The sequence below is a fragment of the Spermophilus citellus genome (genome assembly GCF_964194105.1).
Source record: "Spermophilus citellus genome assembly, chromosome: 11".
Classification (NCBI taxonomy): domain Eukaryota; kingdom Metazoa; phylum Chordata; class Mammalia; order Rodentia; family Sciuridae; genus Spermophilus; species Spermophilus citellus.
In genome coordinates this window covers 43649172-43673596 of record NC_138192.1, presented here as the reverse complement: position 1 = coordinate 43673596, position 24425 = coordinate 43649172, and the positions used below count along the sequence as shown (strand labels likewise).

The window sequence follows — 24425 nt, the reverse complement described above, 5'->3', positions numbered from 1 at the left end:
CATTTATAATTGCCTATTAAAATTCAGTAAAAAGTATGGCAAATAAAGAAATGAGAGGGTAAAGAAAAACTAAGAGATCTGATATTTCTGTGGGGTACTTGAAATCTTCCAGTATGTTTCTTGTTTCTTTTAAAGTCAAAGGTATTTTGTTTAAGTTAAATAACCTGAGAGAGGATCCCTCAAATTAGAGGCTGTCACATATTCTGTAGTTATAAATAAAAATCAAGCAACACAAAATGCAGATCCTCTATATGTGGGGACCCAACACTTCCCAAGGTCAAACATTACTCAACCAAGCCACTCTCTCTAAGCAATGATTAATCTGTTAGGAACCTCAAAGAGCAGGAACCTGGAGGCATTGTTCATGTGATACTAGATTTTGATGGAAGAGAGAATCAGTGGTCAAATTAAAGGTATTTAAAATTATGATGGAGTCGAACATAAGAGGAAGAGTATTTTAAAACAGCTGATGTATGGTGCAAAGAGTACTAGACTTGGCATCAAAAGTCTGTAGTTGGAAATAGTTCTCTGAAATTAACAGCTAGAAAATGATGTGACTGCATAAAAGTACTGTAATTCTTCTGAGCAAGAATTTCCTCTTCTAAAAAAATACAACTAAGCATACAGAAAGTCCTTATTACAAGAGGATAATTCACGTTGGGAAAAGTGTCACTCAAAAGTGAATCTCTTTTAAATGGCAATTAAATTATTTTTAATAAGTAATGCAAATATTTAAATGGGATTTTTTTTTCTGGAACTAACAAGTATACAACTGGGTTAATTTAATCTAATATCAACTGCTATACAGATTATAATTACAATTATGCACTCATTATTAGAACAAAGAATAAAAAGCCATTGAACATTTCTTATATAATTTTATGATTATACTATTGAAAACCCATGTTTCATGACTGACATTTGCAGCTTGATCATAATGCCTTTGGCCTTTGAGGCACTTTTCAGCAATATTCCATGACCTCCCTTTACTGTTTGGTGGGAAGCCCTCTCCATTGTGTAGCTCCTTTTCTTGTGGGTACACATTCCATTTGTAACCAGAGATTGATCAACAAATCTCAATAAGCAATGTCAAAATACATGTGTTAAGGATGCTGACTGATGGAGGGAGGGGTTTTTGTAAATGATCAGCTCTTTAATGAATACTTTTATATTAAGTGGGATTTTGTTTCATGTAGAACTCACAATGATGGAGATTCAGGTAAAGAATATTCAGAGGATGGGGACTAGTTGGTTATATTTCCCATAGGTTGTATGATTAAAATAAACATTTTATAAATAGCACCTTATAGAATATTTAAAATATAGAAAATGCTTGTTAAAGTACTATTTCATATCAGTTTGTAAAACTCGTCTTAGAAGTAAGCCTGTAATGGGCAATACTGTTCTTAGCTGTATTTTTCTGGGGTTTATTACTAAATGCACACAAATTAAAATTCATAATTATTCATCCAGGTCCCAACTCACCAAATCATTTACACTCTATCCTGGACTCCTTCTGCCCGCAGAGTAAGAGTGAAGCTTATTACCATGCATATGCTAGTGCTTCCAAAATGTAAGCAGGGGAATTTCCTTGTCCACTCTCTGGATTTTTTTGTTTATATTAGGTTTTTCAATAAAAGAACAAGATACAAGTCTAGCCATCTCTAGGAAACTTAGTTCAATGATAAAGATGGGCACTATACCTGATAGGCAATGCCAAGTGTTAGGCAGAACTTGACACAAGGAAAACCTTTTTGAAACATATTCTCCATCTTAGAACAAGAGTCACCTCAAGGTCACTCTGACTAAATCCCAGATAATACTCCATCATCTTGCAAAAAAACCCCAAACACTCCATTATCCTAGAAAGTAAATTGTTATCTGGGACTAGAATCCTGAAAACACATAGTTTATTATGAAGGTGACACCACAAGGACCCTTCCCTGACAACTCCCTAGCAATGGCTTAACTGCAAAATCCCCTACCCACAATCCTATATCTACCCCAGGCTGTAAGCAGAAGACCAATCTCAGTCTCTACTGGGCCTCCCTCTGCAGGTGCTCCCAAATAAATTTGCACATTACTGTGGAGTTGACTCTCTTCTCTTGCTGACTTCTTTCCTTACACCAATAAAATGAAAGAACTGAAGCGGACTTTTTCTCTACTCATCCACTCCCTATGTAAAGTGTTTGCAATTTAGAGGGGAAGATGGAGGCGAATGGAGTGCATCACCCCTGTGTACCCCATCACTGTGCGGGTGAATGACAAGTTAGAACGGCCAAAAGCTATCTTGTTAGGAATTTCCAGCAAAATTGGGGTGCACCGAAACCTAGAGGAAGGATTTCCATCGCCCGAGGATCAGTTACTGGGGCTCAACCTCCAGTGAACTGTCCGCCCGGAGATTCAAGCTGTTTGTTCAGCGGCCCACCCCGCTGCTAGAGACTGCGGTGTACTGGGAAACGGCATGCTAGCAACGCAGAGAAACAGTGCTGCAGATTCTGTGGGGTCCTGCCGGCTGTGCCCTCACTGTGCTCCGGGCTGAGGTCTGAGTTTGAGACAGGGAAGGAAGCGGTCCAATTCTGTCCTCCACACAGGACAGCTCACTAAGGAAGCCAGCGGCCACCATCTTGGAGAGCTGACGTCACCATCGCCAGTTTTCCACAGATTGCAGCTCATTCAGCGATAGAACAGGTGTGTGTCATTTAGACCATCTCCCATACATCGGGGAAATTGCATAAAATCTCTCCCCAGTTTTCCCGGGGCGTGATTAACAGAGTGAGCGTGAATAGAGGTGTGGGGAAAGGTAAAGGTACCTGACCTCCAACTCCCCCTTCCCACCAATAGTGAAAACGAATCCTGTCTTGCCAACTCTCAGAGGAGGGGCTAGCAGAAGAAATCAAAACAATAAGGTGCCTCTTCCCAAAAGCTGCACTCCACGTCCAGGAAACTGCAGGCCCAGAGTGTAGCTTAAACTGCCGAGAGGTATCACACTGGGAAAGGCCTGGCTGGCAGGAGAAGCCAGGGGACTAGAAACCAGGAATAAACCTAAGCTAACAGGTTTTGAGAGACACCAGGGGGGGAGGAGGGAGCGGCCTCACACGGATTGTTTCCTACAGCCGGAGGGCAAAATCTTGGCCCGGAAGGCACAGTACCACCTACTGGAAGTGAAGAAAATAGAAGCCTAACAGTGCCCCCCCCCTTGTTTTTGAAATTTTTCAATCTTTTTAATTTTTTAATTTTATTTTTTTTCTTTTTTATAATTATATTATTATTTTTTAATTGTAATTTTTATTTTACTGCATTTTATTATTATTATTTTTTATTATCATTTCTTTTTCTTTTCCATTCTTTCCTCTTTCTTTCCTCTCTCCCTCTCTCTTTCTTGGTTTGCTTCCTTACCTTTTCCCCATCTTTCCTCTTAAGCATGACCACCCAGATTACATATAACTTACTAAATGCAAATAGGTGAATACTACGAATCGGTCTATAGTCCGCCTAAGCCCTTAACTACCCCCAAGCACTCTTGTCTATTCTCTTGTTAATATCCGCCTACATTTGAGCAACCCCCCAAAGAAGCTAACATATACTAACCTCCATACCATCAAATCGCCCGACCTCAACATAAAATCATAAGTTCAAACCTCAATTCTATACATGCCATCAAAATCTGTAGGCCTTTAATGAAACTAATGAATTAACCTTAAATCACAAATCCAACATCTCTAAACATTGTCTCCCAACACAAAGGAGAGATATTGGTACTATAAAAACCAAAACAAATTTAAAGAAGAAAACAGAAACATAGCAGTCAAACACAGTTGGAAACTAACGTGAGCACCATGAAAAAACAAGGGAAAAAAGGATTACAAACAATGCAGGACAACTTAAATTCACAGGAGAACCTAGAGGCATCAGAAAAATGGACAGAGAAATAACTCAAGGCATACCTAACTCAGATAGAACAGAATCTTAGAGAAGACATTAGACAGCAGGTCCAAACAATGAAAGTATACTTTGAAAACTAATTACATAGGCAAATTCAAATGGCAAAGAACGAGCTCTACCAGGAGATAGAGATTAAAAAAAAAAATCAAACAGTAATCCTAGAAATGCAGGAAACCATAAACCAAATTAAAAACTCAAACAAGAATATTACAAATAGACTAGATCAAATAGAAGTCAGAACATCAGATAATGAAGACAACATTTATCAACTTGAAAAGAATATAGCCAACTCAGAAAGGATGCTAAGAAATCACCAGCAATCTATCCAAGAGATATGGGATGTCATAAAAAAAACAAACTTGAGAGTCATTGGGATAGAAGAAGGTATAGAGGTTCAAACCAAAGGAATGAACAATCTATTGAATGAAATAATCCTAGAAAACTTCCCAGATATGAAAGATGGAATGGATTGCCAAATCCTGGAAGCCTACAGGACCCCAAACATACAAAACCGTAATAGACCAACTCCAAGACACATAATTATGAAGATATCCAACTTACAGAACAAGGAGAGAATATTAAAAGCTATGAGAGAAAGGAGACAGATTACATTCAGGGGTAAACCAATTAGGTTAATGGCTGATTTTTCATCACAGACATTGAAAGCAATAAGATCCTGGAACAATGCATTTCAAACGCTGAAAAATAATGGATTCCAACCAAGAATACTGTATCCAGCAAAATTAAGCTTCAGATTTGACAATGAAATTAAAATATTTCACAATAAACAAAAGTTAAAAGAATTCGCAGCCAGAAAACCAGCACTGCAAGGCATTTTGAGCAAAACACTACAAGAAGAAGAATTGAAAAACAGCACCAAAACTAACAGTAGGAGGTAACTCAGTAAAGGGAAGAAAAAAAATAACCAAAAAGGAAAAACGAGCCATATTAAAATAAATAAATAAATAAGCATGACTGGAAGTACAAACCATGTATCAATAGTAACCTTAAACGTTAATGGCTTAAATTCACCAATCAAGAGACAAAGGCTAGTAACCTGGATTAAAAAAACAAATCCAACAATATGCTGCCTTCAGGAGACTCATATGATAGGAAAAGATATACACAGCTGAAGGTGAAAGGTTGGGAAAAATCATACCACTCACATGGTCCTTGGAAGCAAGCAGGAGTGGCCATACTCATATCGAATAAAATCAACTTCAAACCTAAGTTAATCAAAAGGGATAAAGAATGACACTATATACTGTTAAAAGGTACCATCCACCAATAATACATAACAATTATCAGTATGTATGCACCAAACAATGGTGCTGCAACGTTCATAAAACAAACTCTCCTCAAGTTCAAGAGTCAAATAGACCACAACACAATAATTATGGGTGACTTCAACACACCGCTCTCTCCATTGGACAGGTCCACCAGACAAAAGCTGAATAAAGAAACTATAGAACTCAATAACATAATCAATATCATAGACTTAACCGACATATATAGAATATATCAACCATCATCAAGTGGATACATGTTCTTCTCAGCAGCACATGGATCCTTCTCAAAGATAGACCATATATTATGCCATAGGGCAATTCTTAGTAAATATAAAGGTGTGGAGATAATACCATGCATCTTATCTGATCATAATGGAATGAAACTGGAAATCAATGATAAAAGAAGGAAGGTAAAATACTTCATCACCTGGAAAATGAATAATATGTTACTGAATGATCAATGGGTTACAGAAGATATAAAGGAGGAAATCAAAAAATGCTTAGAGATAAATGAAAATACAGACACAACATATCGGAATCTATGGGACACAATGAAAGCAGTTTTAAGAGGGAAATTCACTGCCTGGAGTTCATTCCTCAATAAAAGAAAAAAAAAAAAACAACAAATAAATGAACCCACACTTCATCTCAAAACCCTAGAAAAGGAAGAGCAAAACAAAAGCAAATGTAGTAGAAGGCAAGAAATAATTAAAATCAGAGTGGAAATCAAAGAAATTGAAACAAAAAAAAACATTGAAAAATTGATAAAACTAAAAGTTGACCCAGCTATTGCCCTTCTCAGACTATTCCCTGAAGACCTTAAAAGAGCGTACTACAGGGATACTGCCACATCGATGTTCATAGCAGCACAATTCACAATAGCTAGACTGTGGAACCAACCCAGATGCCCTTCAATAGATGAATGGATACAAAAATGTGGCATTTATACACAATTGAGTATTACACAGCACTAAAAAAATGACAAAATCATGGAATTTTCGGGGAAATGGATGGCATTAGAGCAGATTATGCTAAGTGAAGCTAGCCAATCCCTATAAAACAAATGCCAAATGTCTTCTTTGATATAATGAGAGCAACTAAGAACAGAGCAGGGACGAAGAGCAGGAGGAAAAGATTAACATTAAACAGAGACATTAGGTGGGAGAGAAAGGGAGAGAAAAGGGAAATTGCATGGAAATGGAAGGAGACCCTCATTGTTATACAAAATTACATATAAGAGGTTGTGAGGGGAATGGGAAAATAAACAAGGAGAGAAATGAATTACAGTAGATGGGGTAGAGAGAGAAGACGGGAGGAGAGAGGAGGGGGGATAGTAGAGGATAGGAAAAGTAGCAGAATACAACAGTCACTAATATGGCATCATGTAAAAATGTGGATGTGTAACCGATGTGATTCTGCAATTTGTATTTGGGGTAAAAATGGGAGTTCATAACCCACTAGATTCTAATGTATTAAATATGATTGGTCAAGAGCTTTGTAATGTTTTGAACAACCAATAAAAAAAAAAGACTCCAAAGGACTTAGGAAAAGTACATGTAAAATTTTAGAAAATTTTATCCAGTAAAGGCACAATTTTATTTAGTGAAATAGATAACCCAAAGGTTAATGATAGGACATTAACCAGTTTTATATCTAACCCAGAAATCTTAATATTCCTTTATTCATTTATTTTTAAATTCCTTGTTTCTAATTTGAACCATTATTAACACCTTTTTATTTCCCTCATTAAGTAATGAGTTAAATAAAATTGTTGACATGCTATCATTTTATATTTGTATAATAATCATGTTTGTAAAGTTTTGCAAAATGCATTTTTGGATAGTAGTATTTTTTCTAAATAAACAATATGGCACACATTAAAAAAAGTGTTTTCAATTTAATATAGAGTTAAATTATGGTAGGATAAGTGTACTATTTGCTAGAAATTCATCTCTCTGAGCCATTTTCTTCCTTCCTTCCTTTCATTCTTTCTTTTTTTGGAGAACAAAGAAAAAGAAGTTTTATAGCTTTGGTAGCAAAGGAGAAATACTGGAGACTCTAGTCCCAGAGTTTGTGATTCTATCTGGGGGACTTAGCTTTTAAAGGTGATTCAAATACTTCATTCACAAGGTCTTTGTCCAGAGTTGTAATCCATTTGTTAATTTGGGAGATCATAATTTCTTAGTCTATCCTGGAAGTCTGAATTACTTGCTATGGTGGATCACTCTGCCTAGGACAGGACTGTCTTTTCTTTCTTTGGGGAATATAGGTATTTCATTATAAGCAACAGTGAGACTGGGTTACTATCTATTAAATTTGCAATTACATGAAATGAAGAAAATAAGTACTATTTCATATCAGTTTGGCAAGACCTGCATGAAAGTGAAGTGGCATATTAGTTGTAAAAACCCCAGACAGAGAAATGCCAATCCTGAAGCTCACACATAGGGTTAAAGCACAAGGACCCAGATTACAGTCTCACTAAATTTAGCAGTCATCAGACTGCACACTGGAGTTCTACTAACAAGGTCTATATGGGAAATTTAAAGCAACTAATAAAAATCTCAAAATAGGTTTAATATTTGTCAAGATTTGTCACTTAGAAATAAAGTGAATAAAAAGATAAGTCACTTAAAAATTGTCTTTTAGAATATGAAAGGGAATCAAATAGGATGAGGACTGAGCATACTTTTAGATCCAAGAAGCCAGCCACCATGCCCTTTCTAGTGACATGGTTTAAACAATAATTCTTTAGCCCTGATACGCTGTCATTGAATTAGCTAAAAAATGTGTTTTGGAAAATTCTGGCCAATTTGGTAAATAATCCAAATTACCTATGTAAGGGAAAGGGGAAAAGGAAATACAAGAATAATAAAATATTTAAGAAGATGTCTACTTAACCTCAAATAGTTTAATAAATAAAATATCTGAGCAACTTATATGAACATACCTTTCTTTTTTTTTTTTTTTATGATCCAGGCTGGCACTGAGACTCCCCACTGGCCAGCACAGTGGGTTCTGTGGTTCCCCAAGAGGCCAGGCCAGCTGCTTGGAGGACAAGGACAACTTCCCAACAGAGGGTTGAAAATGGATGGGAAGAGAGAAAGTGGAGACAGGGAGTGCCAAAGAAACTTGGCTGGGTACAGCAGGAGAGGGATCAAGTGCAGCAATGGGGAGATGCTTGTTTTATTTTATTTCGGAGGTAGGGAAGAACCCAGGGCCTCACATGTGCTAGGCAAGTGCTCCACCGTTGAGCCAGACCCCAGCCTGATTTTATTTTATTTTTATTTATTTATTTTTCTGCATCCTCAGTCTGTTTTATTTTTTATTTTGAGATAGGATCTCCTTAAATTGCCCAGGCTGACCTGGTATTTACAATCTTCCTGTTTCATTCTTCTGAGTCACTGGGATTACAGGTGTGCAACACTGCACCCAGATTTTGCTATTATATTTTTTTTATTGGTTGTTCACAACATTACAAAGCTCTTGACATATCATATTTCATACATTAGATTGAAGTGGGTTATGAACCCCCAATTTTACCCCAAATACAGATTGCATAATCACATCGGTTACACATCCACAATTTTACATAATGCCCTATTAGTAATTGTTGTATTCTGCTACCTTTCCTATCCCCTACTATCCCCCCTCCCCTCCCCTCCCATCTTCTCTCTCTACCCCATCTACTGTAATTCATTTCTCTCCTTGTTTATTTTCCCATTCCCCTTACAACCTCTTATATGTAATTTTGTATAGCAATGAGGGTCTCCCTTCATTTCCATGCAATTTCCCTTTTCTCTCCCTTTCCCTCCCATCTCATGTCTCTGTTTAATGTTAATCTTTTCTTCCTGCTCTTCCTCCCTGCTGTGTTCATAGTTGCTCTCATTATATCAAAGAAGACATTTGGTATTTGTTTTTTAGGGATTGGTTAGCTTTAATAAATAAAATATCTGAGCAACTTATATGAACATACCTTTCAATTTCCAGGTAGTGTAGATATGTAAAGTAATAAAAGAAGCATATGAAGTGACTTGGAGCTTCTAGTGTGCTTATGGATATTATCATTACTGGCAAGCTTTCTACCAGCACTATTTCTTTTGAATTTTAACTGGAGTTCAATCATTGGCTGGGAATGGTCATCCACATGCTGACATCTGCAGGGGGCTAGCCAACTTAGATAGCACATGGAACAGGATGTTATGTCATTGAACTCAAGTTCATGGTGTTCTTTGCTGATATGCACCAAAATATTAGGTTACTAAAAAAATGTTACTACATTCAACTGCTTTCCTCTATGGATTTATTCTTCAGCTTTTGGCACCTGCTACCTACTCTTGGTTAATAATAAACACTAGCAGATGACAATGTAAATGGAATAGGGATACTAGCAAAACCTCACTAATAGATGATAAAGTTCATTTTCTTAATTAATTTTAGTCATACATCTCTGTGGTTAAGGCAATTTATTGCACAATAATTTCTGACACTATGAAAGTGTTCCTCACTATGAGGGGAGGGACTAAATTATTTGAGGGATGGTACTATGTTCTGATGTATAGCATATCCTTGCTTAGCTTTCTTCTCTTATCACACATTCTTTCATTCTACTTCCCCTGAGAGTAATTTTCCCTCCCCACATGCCATCCCCAATGTCATGCCAAGTAAGTCACTTCAACAAAACTTCTGTCTCAGGCTGTGCTTCAGACATAAAATATTCTTAATCCATTATAAACTGAAGCTAAGCAAAGTTAAGTTTTGCAAAATCACACAGTTAGAAGGATTGGAACAAAAGTTTGGCTTACTCAAAATGCACGTGCTTTCCAATAAACCTCATCTGTTCCATATCATGGGCCTTTGCTTTAGCTGTTAGGCCCCTTGAACAAGTTTGAAAATCACACTTAAGCCTGCTCTATGAAGTAAACTTACTCCTGTATTCATACACTTCATATTTTTCTCCAGCAAAAAACAATTAAGATTAATGTACTAACATGTTTCTCCTACAATAACTCTTTATTTGTTATTGGCTACTCATCAGACCAAATTTTCAAGAACAGTAAAAAGTCAGATTGTATATAAAATGCTCAATTAATTCCATGCAGAACTTTATGCTGGACATGCACTAAAATGATTGAAAATATATTTTTCACTTCTTTTAAAGATTTCTAGAATTTTTATTTAAGTTCAGATTTATTTTAAATGTGTGCCTTGGTAAATATGGATTGAGATCAAGGTTATTTTCTAATGTAAACAGGGTGGAGAAGTCAATATCCTGATCTAAAAATAGCTCTTAAGCTTGTTTTTGATATTGTTAGAGATGGTTGGGTCTGGTGGGTTTCCCCTACAGAGGAATTCCTTGCCCTATCTGAAATTTGCTCCAGATACATAGATAACTTTAATTCTAGAGAACATACAACTTAGGCAAGATAAATATTCCATAGGCCATTCAGAACCAATGGACTCTAGACTCAGCCAGAATCATCCCTCCAGAAGTGAGCCTAGTTACTTGAAGAAATAATGAGACAACAGTATTAGAGCTCAAGATTGACTATGATTTATAGGGGGGTCATATTTTAATGGAGAAAAACTGAGCACCTTTGGCTTTGCTTAGATGTAAAGAATTCCAAACTTCCAGTGGCACAGTGTGTATATGCATTTTAACTGCTTACCTCCAGTTCTATTCTCAACAATCACATTAGTCCCACTAAAAACTAGCAAAACTTGATGCAGCACTGTAAATACTTACAAATGGCAGCAATATCCCAATGAGGAGTCCCTATGGGAATCAAGATGAGGTCAGAAAGAATGATTTTGGAAATCTCAGAGCTACTTTTTTTTAGACAAAACCATCAGAATCACACATTTTCCATTTGTAAGACTAATAGCTATATTTCTAGCAGATGGACTAGATATTAAGCAACTTTTAAATTGTCTTTTAGCAGTGCTAGGATTGAACTTAGGGTTGCACCCTGCCACTGAGTTATAGCCTCTGTCCTATCCAATATTGTTGATAATATTGGACATTATTATCCAATAATAATATCCAATCATAATTGGATATTATTATTATTATTGGATATAAGTATATACTCGGGAGACAAAATTCAGAGGAACTTCTTAAAACACCAATATAACTCTACATTCCAATCTAAGAACCATTTTTTTTCTGCTTACCCTTAAATATATCTATAAGTTAAAAAATTTATAACCCAGGTCCATGTACATAAGAGGTGATTACAGAATGTCAGATACAAAGGGGTATAAACTGGAACAAATGAGGGCTTTGGAGATACCCAGACCTGGGTTCATATCTAGCCACCATGACTGACAAGCTGTACAATCCTGTGCAGATTACTTGTCTATCATCACATTGTAAATTAGGCCTGTACTACAGAGTACTGTTATGAATTATTACTAGCATACCCCTGGCATTAATAAGCAGGTCCTTAACCAACAGATATTAAAAAGTAATCACGCTAATATTTCATAAATAAAAATAGTATGAGTTTTGCAAGGGATTAGTGAGCACCCCCAATTCCTACACATGCTGTTGGGAAAGCAGCCTCTAAAGCTCAAATCCTCTGCTTTCTCATCTAGTTTTCTTTTACATTTCATTATTTAGCTTCTTACCGACTTTTCATAGGAATTAATCACTTAATACAGTAAATAAGTTTGAATTGTTATAACTATCAGACTCTGCCCACAGATACCACAGTGATCAAAAATTTGATGCAGATACCAAAAATGAAGCTTACTGACTTGCCCTTGAAATCTGGGGGAAAAAATCTGGAAATAAAAAGCCATAGTGTATTGGAGTTAATAAATTAGTTTTTCATTATTGGGTAAAACTGATAGAAACATTATGCACCACCTGGGAAACACAAGAGGCAGGCAGGATTATATAGTAGAGAAAAATATTATAAACTCTTATATACTGAATTAAAAATATAAAATGAATATAGGCTGAAATTCATAACATTCTTAGAGTCTTATTGGTTAAATAATAATTATGAATAATTCATGATATGCTAAATTTAGGGAGTTCTACATTTCACTGAACTGATGAAAATTGAATAGACAAAGAACATGCCTAATCCAAATATTAAGCTCTTCTACTACAAGCTTTGATCTTTGAAATCTATCTAAAAAATATCCCTTAGTGGAAGCTTAGAATCAGTCTCTCTCTATCCTGAAATAAATTGGATTCAAACTGTTTCTGACCTTGAAATCTTTAACACAATTAGAAAGTATACGGCCAGCTTCAGGTGCACATTAAAGGGGCAATCCAGATACTTGGAAAATAAAGTAGGAGGTCATTTCGAAATTTCCCCTCAAATCACTGCAGTTCTGTGAGTTTGATAGTAAAGTGTGGCTCACTGGGTTTTGCCCCAAAGCTCAGTGAATTCATAAACACAGGTAACTATGTGGAGTTTTGCCTTTGATGGAGAAGTAAGCCCAGAGCTGCAGGTGCTGACGTCTGACTCCCATGTAATTCACTCACCCACTTTAATATGACTATGTAAACCATCATCTCTTGCAGTCTCCGTCCCACTGCTGCAGCCATTGGAAAAAAGAAAGTGGCTCATACAAAAGACAAGCTGCTGGCACACTGCTTTGAAGAGCCAAGCTGCAGGTGTTTTCCAATGATAGGTTCTTACCTTTCAGCTCCAGAATTTGGTCCCTTAAGAAATAAGTTAATCTGTACCACTCATTTCTGCTTTTGATGACTGCTGTTTATTGTTTTCAGGTTGTGCTGGGTGAGGATTAAGATGTGATTTAAATATAGAATTCTCTCATTTTGGAAATATTACCATGGACCACAGGGATGATGATCAGGGAAAAGCAATCAGTGTTATAAGACCGGAGCAGGAAGGCAGAATCAAGGAAATGTTCACAGCTGGAAAGGTATGACACAACCACAGACTCCTTCAGTACAATCCCAAGGGTAGGAGCTTAAAAAGTCAAGGACCCAGTGTCCTATCCGTCCACCCCCCACTGCCTCTCTTTCTTTTCCTTCCTTCTCTCTCTCTCTCTCCTTCTTTTTTTGTTTTAAATTGAGGTCAGGCAAAAATACAGTTAGAAAAATAGTCATTTCTATATTTGTGCCAGCAGGTCCTAACATAAAGCCTTTAATATAAGAGGTAGCTGGGTGCAGTGGAGCATACTGGTAACACTGAGGAAGTCTCACTCTGGAGGCTGAGACAGGAAGATAACAAGTTCAGGGACAGCCTCAGCAACTTAGTGAGATTCTGCCTCAAATAAATTAAAAAGGGCTGGGATGCAGCTCTGTACTACAGCATCCCTGGATTTAAACCTCAGCACTGGAAAAAAAAAATTATATATATATATATATATATATATATATATATATATATATATACACACACACACACACACACACACACACACACACATATATATACATACACACACATACACACATATGTGTGTATATATAATATATACATATACATATATATACACATATATTATATATATATCAATATATGTATATATTGGGTAGACAAAAACTGCTTGTGAGGTTATACCATCAAGCACTCTATCAAAGAAAACACTAGTTATAAACACTAAGGCATCATCTTCACATTCAACTTTGGCATAATTATTGCCTCCTTGGGGGTCTTTCTTTCCCCACCCTTCACTTTTCTGCAAGATACTTATAATTTTCTGCAAGTTTTGGTTTATCATAGCACTCAGCATTTACTTTTGTGTTTATTTACTTGCTCATTTGCTTTCTCTCTCTTGGTCTTCCTACTCAACTTTCCACTAGAACATTCATTTTATGAAGGTGTGAATAGAGCTTTGTTCCTCTGAAATCTTAATCATTCCATGCATAGCATATTCTCAGTGCCGGGGAAGGTGACTTGCACTCCAAAAAAATCCAAGGAGTAAAGTCACCAGACAATTTGTTTCCCACATTTCCACTTCTGACAATGAAATAGGATGCTATTAGGTGCCAGGATAATAGGTGTAAACTTTTTAAACCTTTGTTGAATGGAAAAAGGAGTAACTAAATGCATACATACTTGGATGGCTGGAGGGCTTATTGGATATCAGGATTATGAAATGATTTTGAAACTGTACTATTATATTTGAAAGTTCAGGAGATTAAGATATTTAGAGATCAGGAAAGGATTCCCAAGAAGTTATCCTTCCCAACCCTTCAAAACTAGCTAGGGGCTCTTGATGACTGACCTCATATTTACTTGCTAGTGGACACTATCTAGATGATTCTCAAGTGCTTTGCGGAACTTGATTTTTCCTAGTAATCGACATTCCTCCCTTAGTCCCTCTGTACCTCAGTTCATTTAATGTCCCTGCTTATAAAATCTTTGATCAATGATTGGCTGTTTATCAATGTAAGAATTTGAGGAAGTAGAATTTAAGCTCAGACTTGCCTAGATTTCTCCAACAGCGAGATTCAGATTTCGAAGGTTTTGCTTGTTTGTTTCTATTCGACAAACAGGGTCTTGATGAATCCACAACGCTAACACAACTGCTTAAAAATTAAAGTAACATTTAATAATACTAAGTGTCTGATTTGCGATGTGTTGGAATAATACAATCCGTCATTTTTTTTTGATGTCTTGTTATTACAGTGGCAGAATTAGGGCTTCCAGGTTAAAAAAAAAAAAAAAAAAAACAATAAACAGATTTTCTATCTATTTGCACTGGATACATTCTTGGGAGGTGAGACCTAAGAACCTACATAATGAGGCAGAGGATGGGAAAACAGCCACTCCAGGGACTGACTGCCTTTGAACTCACAATCCAGTCTGTAAGCTCTAGCCCTTGTTTTCTCCTATGGTCCAGAACCACCTGGCCAAGGATAAATGTTAAATAAAATTCTTCTAATGTGCCAAGTACTATGTACTACATTTCATCAGAGGTCAGTCCATGTAAAATCCAAATAGAGCTTTTGGTTCTTTTGTAAACCTTAAAACCAATTCAGTTCATGCTCAATAAATGTCACAAGGGTCCTTACCAGGGGTGACGGTGAGATGTCCCTTGCGAGGAAAAGTGTTAGGGTGAGAGGATGCACAATGAAACACAATAAGGGTGTAGCTGGAATATAGAGCTTTGGGCAAATAGAGTCAGCAGGGCAGTGGAAGGCGACAGACTCAGAGAAGGAGCAGGGGTGAAATCCTGCAGGTCCTTGGGGAGGGAGCATACTCTCCATTAAAGAACTTTATCTTCCAAATTTTTACATACTACCCTTTCCTGATGGGATAGAAGAAATGCATTCTAGCAGTGACCCTTCAGGACAAGATTGTGGTGACCGGCTATGGGATAACCAGGTGGGGGATCTTTGACAGAGGAACAACCAAGTGCTCTGAGAACAGGCATCTCTAATGTGAGTAACATCCCCCATTTGCCTGTGTCTTCAGTGAATTATTCAATGTGACTCTTACTACTTATTTGTTTGCTGTCTGTTCTCCCTCAACCAAAATGTAAGCTCTGTGAATTTAGGAAAACTAAATTTCTTCCCACTGTTGCATCCCCAAAATATAGTACTGGAAACAGAACATATGTATTTAATGGATACATGAGCAGATGCATGACTAGTATGTCACTAGGAGAACACTTGATCATATTTTCCCTTTTAAAATATTCTTCAGCCGTGAGGAGAGTCCATGTATATTGAGTGGGGTAAAAAGATGATATAGAAAATGGAGAGATGAAGATGACTGAGTCTATAAAAGAATATTTGAAGATCCTAGGGAGTCTTCTTGTAACCCTCTCTACTACTGGTGGGTAGAAAGAAAGAAATAGAAATTAACATACACTAAACACCCACTGTGTGTGAATTATTATGGTAGATATCTTCATAAGCTTCATATCACTTAGTCCTCAAACCAAAAACAAAGCCTCTGTGTTGGTTAGTTTTCTATCACTATAACAAATATTTGAGATTATCAACTTATAAAGAGAAAAGGTGTTGTATCGGCTCATGGTTTTAGTCTATGATTGCTTGGACCATTATTTTGGGCCTATGGTGTTACATTATGGTAGAAGCATGTGGCAGAGAAGAACCATTCCCCTCATGACTCAGAAGTGAAAGAGAAGAGGAGGGCTGGGGTCCCATTATTCCCTCCAAGGGCACACTCCCTAAAGATCTCCCACCAGGTGCCACCTCTTCCACCACCTCTGAATAGTACCACACTGGGGACTAAGCCTTTAACACATAGGCCTTTGGGGGACACTTACAATCCAAATTTTAGCAGCCTCTAATGTGTGCATTAAGTCCAATTTATAGATGAAGACACTGAGACTCAAAAGATTAAATCACTTAAAGAGCAGCGATTTGTACCTAGTTTCATGCAATTTACAGTGAATGCGTAAATGAAACCCCATTGTTGCCTCTCCAAACAGTATAAGAGCTATAGATTGACTATTGAAATTTTGGTCCTAAGATTCATCACATGATTTTCTAAGGTTCTTTCTCTATTTGTATAGAAAAAGGCATATCATTAGGGCATTGTGATTCCCATATTTTTCATTGAAAATGATGTTCTCTGTAAAAAAGTTGTCAGTTTCCAACAATAATAAGTGTTGGTGAGGATGTGGGGAAAAAGGTACACTCATATATTGCTGGTGGGACTGCAAATTGGTGTAGCCAATATAGAAAGCAGTATGGAGATTCCTTGGAAAACTGGGAATGGAACCACAATTTAACCCAGCTATCCCTCTCCTCAGTCTATACCCAAAGGACTTAAAAACAGCATACTACATGGACACAGCCACATCAATGTTTATAGCAGCACAATTCACAATAGCTAAATTGTGGAACCAACCTAGATGCCCCTCAAATAGATGAATGGATTAAAAATGTGGCATATATATACAATGGAATATTACTTAGCAATAAAAGAGAATAAAATCATGGCATTTGCAGGTAAATGGATGGCATTCAAGAAAATAATGCTAAAAGTTAGCCAGTGCCAAATGTTTTCTCTGATATAAGGTTACTGACCTATAATGGGGTAGGGAGGGGGAGCATGGGAGGAACAGACGAACTCTAGATAGGGCAGAGGGGTAGGAGCGGAAGGGAGGGGGCAGGGGGTTAGCAATGATGGTGGAATGTGATAGATATCATTATCCAAAGTACATGTATAAAAACATGAATTGGTGTGAATAGACTTTATATACAGAGATATGAAAAATTGTGCTCTGTATGTGTAATAAGATTGTAATGCATTCCACTGTCATGTATTTAAAAAGTAAAATCAATTAAATATTTTTAAAAGATTTGTGTATAACTGAAGTCCACATAACTACATTTGAAAATACATTATTTTAGCATACCCTAAAAAAAGTTGTCAGTTTTTTTTTAACCTATAATTTCCAAATATCAATATTGGCTATTGTTTCAGCTCTGCTCTCTTTAGAATTGTATAGCCATGTTCACATGCTAAGTCCTGCCTCATTCCTGACAATCCCAACTAAAACTGAATTATTAACCATCCCAGTATGTCCATTTAGGAGGAGCTTGAAAATAAGCTCATACCCTAGCACTGGTGGTCTAGTCTCAAGACTTCTAGGAAAATGCTTCCAAATATCTGTAGTTGGCAATAGATCCAGGTCTTTGTATCCTCTTCTCCCATCTGATTCTATAATTTCTACAAATATCAGCTCTTTCCTTTTCTGCCTAACCACATATCAGGATTTCTCCTTAGGTTTCTACTTTGAATTTCTGACATTTACTTTATGATAAATTATTAGTCCTATTTCAAGACCAGAGTTTTGTTCTAAAGTTGCTCTGAGCTTTCCTACTATGCTCTTGTTGCTCTCTTTCGGCATGGCCGCCTATCTTGGCTCTTATTTTAGCCTAGTGGCTGGACTGCCATGTCTTTCCATTTGCCTAGTTTCTGCATATTGATCAACTGATGAATCCCTTGTCATCATGTGATGTTACCTATTGAGGTCCCGAGCCTTATGGCAGTAATAGCTCTCTGTTTGCCAGGGACTCACACTCCTTTTCTTCCTTTTCTGTTGCTGAGAAGTCACTGGCCACCTAGAAACCACATTTCCTTCCCTGCCCATTTGCACTGAGATGGGACATGGACTAAACATTGTCTGATAGAGTATGTATGGAAGAGAAGCGTGCAGCTTCCAATTGGTCCATTAGAGCCTCCACAGAGGCAGCAGATGCCACCATCCAGAGAAACTGGTTATGTTAGAGTGGCAGAACCTCTGTCAACCTGTTCTTGGTTGACTTTTTGAAGCTCAAGTGATCCCCCCTCTGTATGTGGGTAGAAAATAATTCTTCTATTATATTAGGCCACTGGACTTTGGAGGGTTTACATGAAGCAGTGGTCAGTTTCAGTAGTATAAAACACATGTCTTCCAAATCCACTGAGGTCAACATATTTTTCAACTGGTAGAGTTTAGAATCTTCTGAATGAATGTCATCTCATAGGTCCAGCAATCACTTTGGAATTTGTCACTGTTATGAGGTCAGTTCTCAAACCTCTTTTGAGTCCCACTAGTCCAATGTGATACCAGGTTCTGTCTTGCTTCCCCTCTAAATGAGTCTCATTGCCTTCATCTGGCCAACATGTTGTATGGCACTTATCAAGCTTTCACTTACCGAAAAATATTTTTTTTTAAATCAAATTATTTAGTAAGAACAAACACAGGGAACCAAAATACCTCCTTGGCCACAGGTTTGCGAACACTCTGTCCAAGCTGTCCACACTGAGAGCTGACAGTTGACCACACATTCCACCAAGCAGGGAATACTCATTCTCTGGGGCTTCTCTAAATTAATCTGTAAAATGAAAATGAAATACAACTTCACAGGAGAAATCATATAGCTATCAGATCAAATCACTGTCCTTTTATAGGAAAGACTACTCTGTATTCTGTGATAAATAACTTTTCTATACTTTAGTAGGGGAAAATATCCTTTCTCATATAAATTGGTGGCATTCACAGAAAATGGTTGTCTTAACTTCATGAACAAAATTTTGTTAGTCCAAATTTATTTTTTATAAAACCCTAAACTCTAGAGTGGACCTGTTGTTAGGGTGCTGGGAAACCAGAAGGTCACAAGACACAGGAGTCTTCCTATTGCTTAGTCAGCAAGAAACCAGGAGGACATCTCAATGCTAAATCCAGGCACCCTGGAATGGTCCAAAAGTACATAAAGAGCTTAAAACTAATAGCTGCCAAGACTAAAAAATATATATAAAATAGTAATAAATAACCCATCTGAACTCCACAGGCTAAAAAACCCATCATAGTGCTAACTTTGGGACAAATTGGTGGTACCATTTATTTTCTTCTTGTCCTCTGTGAAATCAGCATACAGTCAAAATATACATGGTTTCTAGTGACCAATGTAGAAGGAGTCTTAGTGAAAGAATAAATCACTTAAGAAACATGGAAAGAATAATGAAATAACATGCTATTCAATCATACATCGTGTGCTTAATTAGAATAACTTTGACATTTGACACAGGTTAATTATTAGTAATATATCCACACCAAGCTAAAATCATTATAATAATTTTTATAAAGTTGATTATTATAGCATGATGATGATTTGTCAAGTGTGTACAATAAAAATTACCACAAAGGGATCCATGATTCATTTGTAACTATAGATAGTCCAGTTAGGGTAATGATTTGGGACCTCTTTAAACTGATATTCTTTAAATATTTGTAGGATATTTTCTATTTGGAAGATAAAAAAAATTGATTTTCTATTAATGAATAGTTTATCTTTCTTAATATCCAAAGATTTATTATATATACTAAATCTGTATTTGAAATTAATGTAGATGGGTGATTTCTTTCTGAGGCAAACAGCTTCACTGACACTTGACAGATAGCACTCTACATTGTACTAAACAGTCCATAATTTCAGTGGGTGAGGCATCCAATTTCAGGTTGTCTGGTCCAGGATGGTGTGCTGGTCAATGACCGCGCTGTTGGCATAAAGAATGTGATGTGATAGCATTTAGGGTTAAGTCAGGATAGTCAAAGAACTTGGCTGTGTTTTATTTTAATTTCCACGAATTTACTTCACCTGTTAGGAGAAATAGGACCAATTTTTATTTTGCCAGTTTGTTACAGAAGTTTCTGTGGCAATTTTAGTTCACTGGCCCCCTGTTTTCAATTTATTCTGAAAATTGCTCCAGTGATTCTAATAATGTGATAACATCTTTATTTGTATTAAACTGACCCTATTGTACTTTTCATTTATATTTTGGGAAAGGAAATGCCAATTTCTTTGGCACTGGTCTGAATACAGCTTTCTTCCTAATTCCATATAGTTTGTCACAGGAAAAAAGGAGGAGCAATAAAATTTTAAAAATTCAGAACTCTCTAACTTGAAACTTGACAGGGAGGCATTTTATGTAGATTGAAAAGAAAAGTACAATTATGCCATTTATCCAGCAATCATTTGCTAATCAAAGTAGCAAAGTGTTCTAACAGCAAGTGTCTATGTCATTTTACACTCAGGGGACAGTATATATCACATATACAAATTAACTGCCTTCCCATCCCACTCTTATAACAATGATAAAGTCACCAATGTGAACAGCTTGTTGGCAAGCAAGTAGAGTTAAACTAGGTGTTATTGGAGGTTACACACACACACACACACACACACACACCACTTCCCCAGTACATAAATGACTTTTCTGCATCATTTTTAACAAGTCCTAAATCGTGAGGTCTAATTGTACTTTCTAGTACCTTTTACTGTAACTGAATCTCAGCTAAGAACAGATCAGAGTCTGTCTTCTATAGCAAACATCATAAGGGATGTAGACCAATATTAAGAAAAAGAAAGCATTAGGTGTGTGATCCCAGTATAAATAAGTTACCTGCTCACACTCATCCATGCTGACAGGCTTGCCGTCACTGCGCACACAGCTCAGCAGGCGGGTCCTGACACCTTGACCGCAGGAAGCATTTTCACTCAGCTGGCATGTGCTCCACTCTATAGGCATAGGATCACCCACACTGAGTTTCAAAAGTATGGCCATGTGAGAACAATGCAACCAATCTTTCATTATATGCACTGGTGGAGAAGGCTAAGTGAACACATAATCCTAAAACCACTCTCAGGTGACTTTGGAAAGCATGGTGCAATTATTTTATAGTTAAACAAAAAGACTAAATAAATGAACATGGGTTACTTTCCTAAGTTTGCCTTCCAGAGGCAAAGAGACAAATGGTTTGTTAGACAAAGCCACCACTTCATATTTCACCCATAAAAACAACCAGACAGCTTCACAGCATTTACTGTAGGGTTTCCTATATCAGGAATCTCAGCTGAGTCAATGTGGCCACCGCAGGGAATTTTTTTTTTTTCAGAAAAGGAGATTACTATGCCTCTGCAGGCATATGGCAGTGTGGTCCTCAGTAATGAATTTGATGCTGAGACTTAACATGGCTCCACATTTTGTGGTGTTTTTGTACATTTGCTGCTGCAGAGAATGGTAAGTAGCAGATCAATGTAGCTATATTAGTGCTTTGGTTTTTAGACACTGAGCACTGTGGTACCCAGGAAAACCCCAAGCAGTAGCTGAATAACTAGGTTGTGATTCTCACTACTTTCCAAACATCCCTGACCACTTAGGGCTTGTTCATCTTTTTTGAGACATATGGAGAAAGTATATCAATCTTGAATTTCTGAAATAATAAAAGCCAAACTCTCTGACAGTATGATTACACCCCTTCTCTCAATGGAAATATGTCCTTTGCTATTTATTTTTGTTGTTTCAGTATATAATGGCTTACTTCAACATTATTTTCAAACGCTGGCAAGTTTTTCTAAGCATTTTTTACTTTGAAGATTCTAGGTGGCCTTTCTGGATCTACATGCGAGAAACAGGCATTTCATTTTATGAAGAAACATAGGTAATAATGGGTCTTGGGCCTTTCATGCGTCACGGTCGCATATTCTACTCTCTCCTTGGCACTAAGAAGGAAAACACATTCTCCCACAGCCAATGTTCAGAGAAAAGAGCAAGATCATGGATTTCAACTATACCTGTTAGATTGTACTGGAACTGGAAGCAATTTTCATTAAGGAGGCAGGGTCGCACCTGAGAGTCTTCAGCACAAGTCCTTGAGCTCAGTGAGGGCCTCAGAAGATGGCGAGTTCTCCTCTGCATTGTGTGCGGATCACATGACTATGAAAATCAAAGAGCACCAATTAGGCCCAAGGGCAGTTCATAAATGATACATGATTGTATGCAAACAAGTAGGCACATATATAAAAACTACAGAGAAAAGATGGTTGAGAGTGACAAATACAGTATTTGGAGACAATATCATTCTGATTCACTGTAAATTCTATTTTGTTTTTCATGAGACAACTCTCTCTTTTTTCTTTTTTTTTTTTGGTGTTGTCTTGAAAGCTACATTTCTCTCTACCATGTATAATTAAAATATGGAGACTATTTTCATCATTGCAAACTCACTCTGTACTCTAAAATAGTCTGCCACAAAATAAGAAATCAATACATTTTTAATGTTTAAATGAATGAAAAAAGGAAGACGCTGCCTCTGTGACCTTAGATAGTCTAGTCCAATAGAAATCAGTACACAGAGAACTTAAAGAGAAAATCATTTTTAATATCCTAGAACAAGTAAGTATAGAGAAATAATTATGAATCAATACAGACAATATAACCGATTTTTTTGTGTGTGTGTGGGTGGGGAGGCCCTCTGATTCACAGAATGAGCCATTGCATACTGTTGCCCTTTCCACAAAATGAATGCATGCCTGTGAGCTCCAAAGACTCGAACATCTCACAATACACATGGGGTCCACATGTTCTCCTATAACCACAGCTCACATATTGCTCTTGAGCCACATCATATACAACTGGTCTACCCACAGTAGCCCCTTTCAGCTTCTTCTACTAGAATAATCTTTCCATGTTCTTCCAAACCCTACCCTCCACCTTTGTCAGAACACTACTCCAGGCTTACTTATTTCATAGTCTTCTCTTTATTATTGTCAAATTCTTCTTTTCCTCTTTGTGCAACCTTCTGTTCATGTTCAGGGAGTTTTCTATAGATTTGCTTCTAAACACATATATATTCACAAACATATGTGCCAAACCTATCCTTATATTTCATTCTTCATTTCTTTATTACCCTGATCCTTCCTTTCTTTACAAATTATTTAAGGAATAATGAATGATGGCTTCTACTTTTCTTGCCCCTCCCTAAAATCTCAATATAAATAATGCATAGCTGTTTTTCAGTAAATATCATTAACTATATTCCCAACACATTTCCAGAAAACAAAAATTTAAAAATACCTACAGGCAGGAGATATCAAAGTCATTAAATTTAGATTACCAAAGCACCATTTCAATTTTTAGTATATAGTAGTTTTTATTTTTTTTTCCTTTTACCTTTTTCAGATACTGTAGTAAGAACACAACCCATAGACTGATCATGACTATGAGTCAAAGTGATAATGTTGAATTACACTGAAATATGGAAAAAACAAGGCCACAAATTTTTCTTCTTATCATAAAAGTTTGGACCATTGAAACACATTTAGTATCCAGCTGACTTCAAACTTGAATAATCTGTCATTACTTGTAATTTTACATTTAATCATATCAAATTGTTTCTAGATCATCAAAAAGAGCAAAACAATTATTCTTAATTATCTGCACAGGAATCCCATATTATGTGTTTACCAATAGTTTATTTCTATTTTACTAACTAATTTGAATGTTTGCTATCATGAGGAGAAATAACAACTTAAATCATTTTCCAATAGAAGAAAATGAAGAAATGAAGGCATCTCTGTAGATAACTTCTGATCAGAGCTCTGCAGCATTTCTCTTAGAAAATAATTAATGTTTAGAACAAGTATACATATGTAAGGATTTATGTACCTGGTTAGTTAAGCTACAAAATAAAAGAGAAAATAAAATATAACCCTTATCCAAAATACTTGAGACCTGAAATGTTTCAGAATTCAGTGTTTTTCAGATTTTCTAATATTTGCAGTTAGAAGCTTCCTGATCAGAAAATCCAAAGTCTGAAATGCTCTGAAATTGGAATCTTATGCTATGTAATTTTGAACGATGCACTTATGTACTATAACCCACATAACTACTAAACCTATGTGGGAGCTGGGTGTGGTGGTACACACTTGTAATCCCAGCAGCTCAGGAGGCT

At 36.7% G+C, this 24425-nt stretch overlaps 1 protein-coding gene across 1 annotated transcript in view; it reads right to left on the bottom strand.

Annotated features, from left to right (window-relative positions):
• The window catches only part of THSD7B (thrombospondin type 1 domain containing 7B), a gene marked incomplete at its 3' end in the record, with an annotated part of 851308 nt that overhangs the window by 29265 nt on the left and 797618 nt on the right, over positions 1-24425 (bottom strand). The window contains exons 18-20 of the mRNA XM_081262010.1: positions 22267-22408; positions 21095-21210; positions 18909-19026 (exon numbers count right to left, since the gene is read on the bottom strand). Of these exons, the coding sequence (XP_081118136.1) occupies positions 18909-19026; positions 21095-21210; positions 22267-22408 (376 nt within the window). The remainder of the gene's footprint in view (positions 1-18908; positions 19027-21094; positions 21211-22266; positions 22409-24425) is intronic.